General features: G+C 61.3%; 1 protein-coding gene across 1 annotated transcript in view; it reads left to right on the plus strand.

Moving 5' to 3' along the window:
* Positions 1 to 238: 238 nt before the first annotated feature.
* The window catches only part of LOC104500596 (aminopeptidase B-like), a gene marked incomplete at both ends in the record, with an annotated part of 1331 nt that continues 423 nt past the window's right edge, over positions 239 to 1146 (plus strand). The window contains 2 exons of the mRNA XM_010144262.1: positions 239 to 387; positions 931 to 1062. Coding sequence (XP_010142564.1) covers positions 239 to 387; positions 931 to 1062 — 281 coding nt within the window. The remainder of the gene's footprint in view (positions 388 to 930; positions 1063 to 1146) is intronic.

Genomic DNA, 1146 nt, shown 5'->3' on the forward strand with positions numbered 1-1146 from the left:
TGTCCCGGTGTTGTACCCAGCAGGTGTTCGAGCTCAAGTGCTGAGCGATGCTGTTGCGGGGGTGTGGCTGGGGTCCCGAATTGGAGCTCGGGTTGGTACCGCTCTGCCCGGCCCCCCAAAACCCTCAGTGCTCATGGTCCCAGCCGCCTCCAGCATGCTGGGGCGTGTTCGCCATCAGACACGGTGGCATCCCTGGCCTGGTTGTCTGTATGTCACACAGTTTGGTCTACGTGTGCAGGTTCCCGAGGGCTTTACGGCTGTGATGAGTGCCACGAGCTGGGAGAAGCACAAGGATAACACCTTCGTCTTCAAGATGTCCCAGCCGATCCCCTCCTACCTGATCGCTCTGGCTGTCGGGGACATTGTGTCTGCTGACGTTGGCCCAAGGTAGGTGGCTCCGGAGGAGACCCACGTGTTGAGCCCGGCTAGGGGAGCCGCACGGCGAAGCTCCCGTGCTGTGGCAACTGCTGTGGCAGCGCCCCGCGGGGCTCTGGAGGGCAGGTGGCTGTGGGGACGCTGTGAGCATGACGAGGGCAGTCCCGCGCCTGCTGTGGACGTGGTGCTGTGTCACCAGGCCACGGGCTCTGCTGGGTGAGGAGGAGCCTCGCTGCCTTCGAGGGTGTCCCTGGCTCTGCTCATTTCACCTCCCTGCACGTGACTGAGAGCAGCCGGTCCCAGCCCCGGAGGGTCCCAGCCCTGGAGGGTGCCATGACTCTTCCCAAGGCTGGTGGTTTGTTCGGGCTCCTGGCAGCCATGTAGAAGCCCTTTGACATTCAGGCAAGGAGAGAAATCCCAGCGGTTTGCACTTTCAGATTTGTTAACGTCCTTTATCACAGGCTGTGGAATAAACGCGTGCAGCTTTTGCCTGATGAAACAATAGGGTAGAAATCTGCTCGGGGTTACAGCTTCCTCTTCTGCACCCTTGGCCAGAAGCCGTGTCTGGGCGGAGCCTTGCCTGATCGAGGCTGCGAAGAAGGAGTATGATGGGGTGATCGAGGAGTTCCTGGCAGTTGGGGAGAAGCTGTTTGGACCTTATGTTTGGGGCAGGTATGGCCTCCTGCTCCCTGGGGCCAGGGAGGGAGCATCCTCCCGTCCCCAGCCACATCTGCAGGCGGAGCTAGGTCTGACCCGAGCCATCCGCTCTTC

This window comes from Buceros rhinoceros, unplaced genomic scaffold (assembly GCF_000710305.1).
Source record: "Buceros rhinoceros silvestris isolate BGI_N320 unplaced genomic scaffold, ASM71030v1 scaffold37869, whole genome shotgun sequence".
Taxonomy (NCBI): Eukaryota; Metazoa; Chordata; class Aves; order Bucerotiformes; family Bucerotidae; genus Buceros; species Buceros rhinoceros.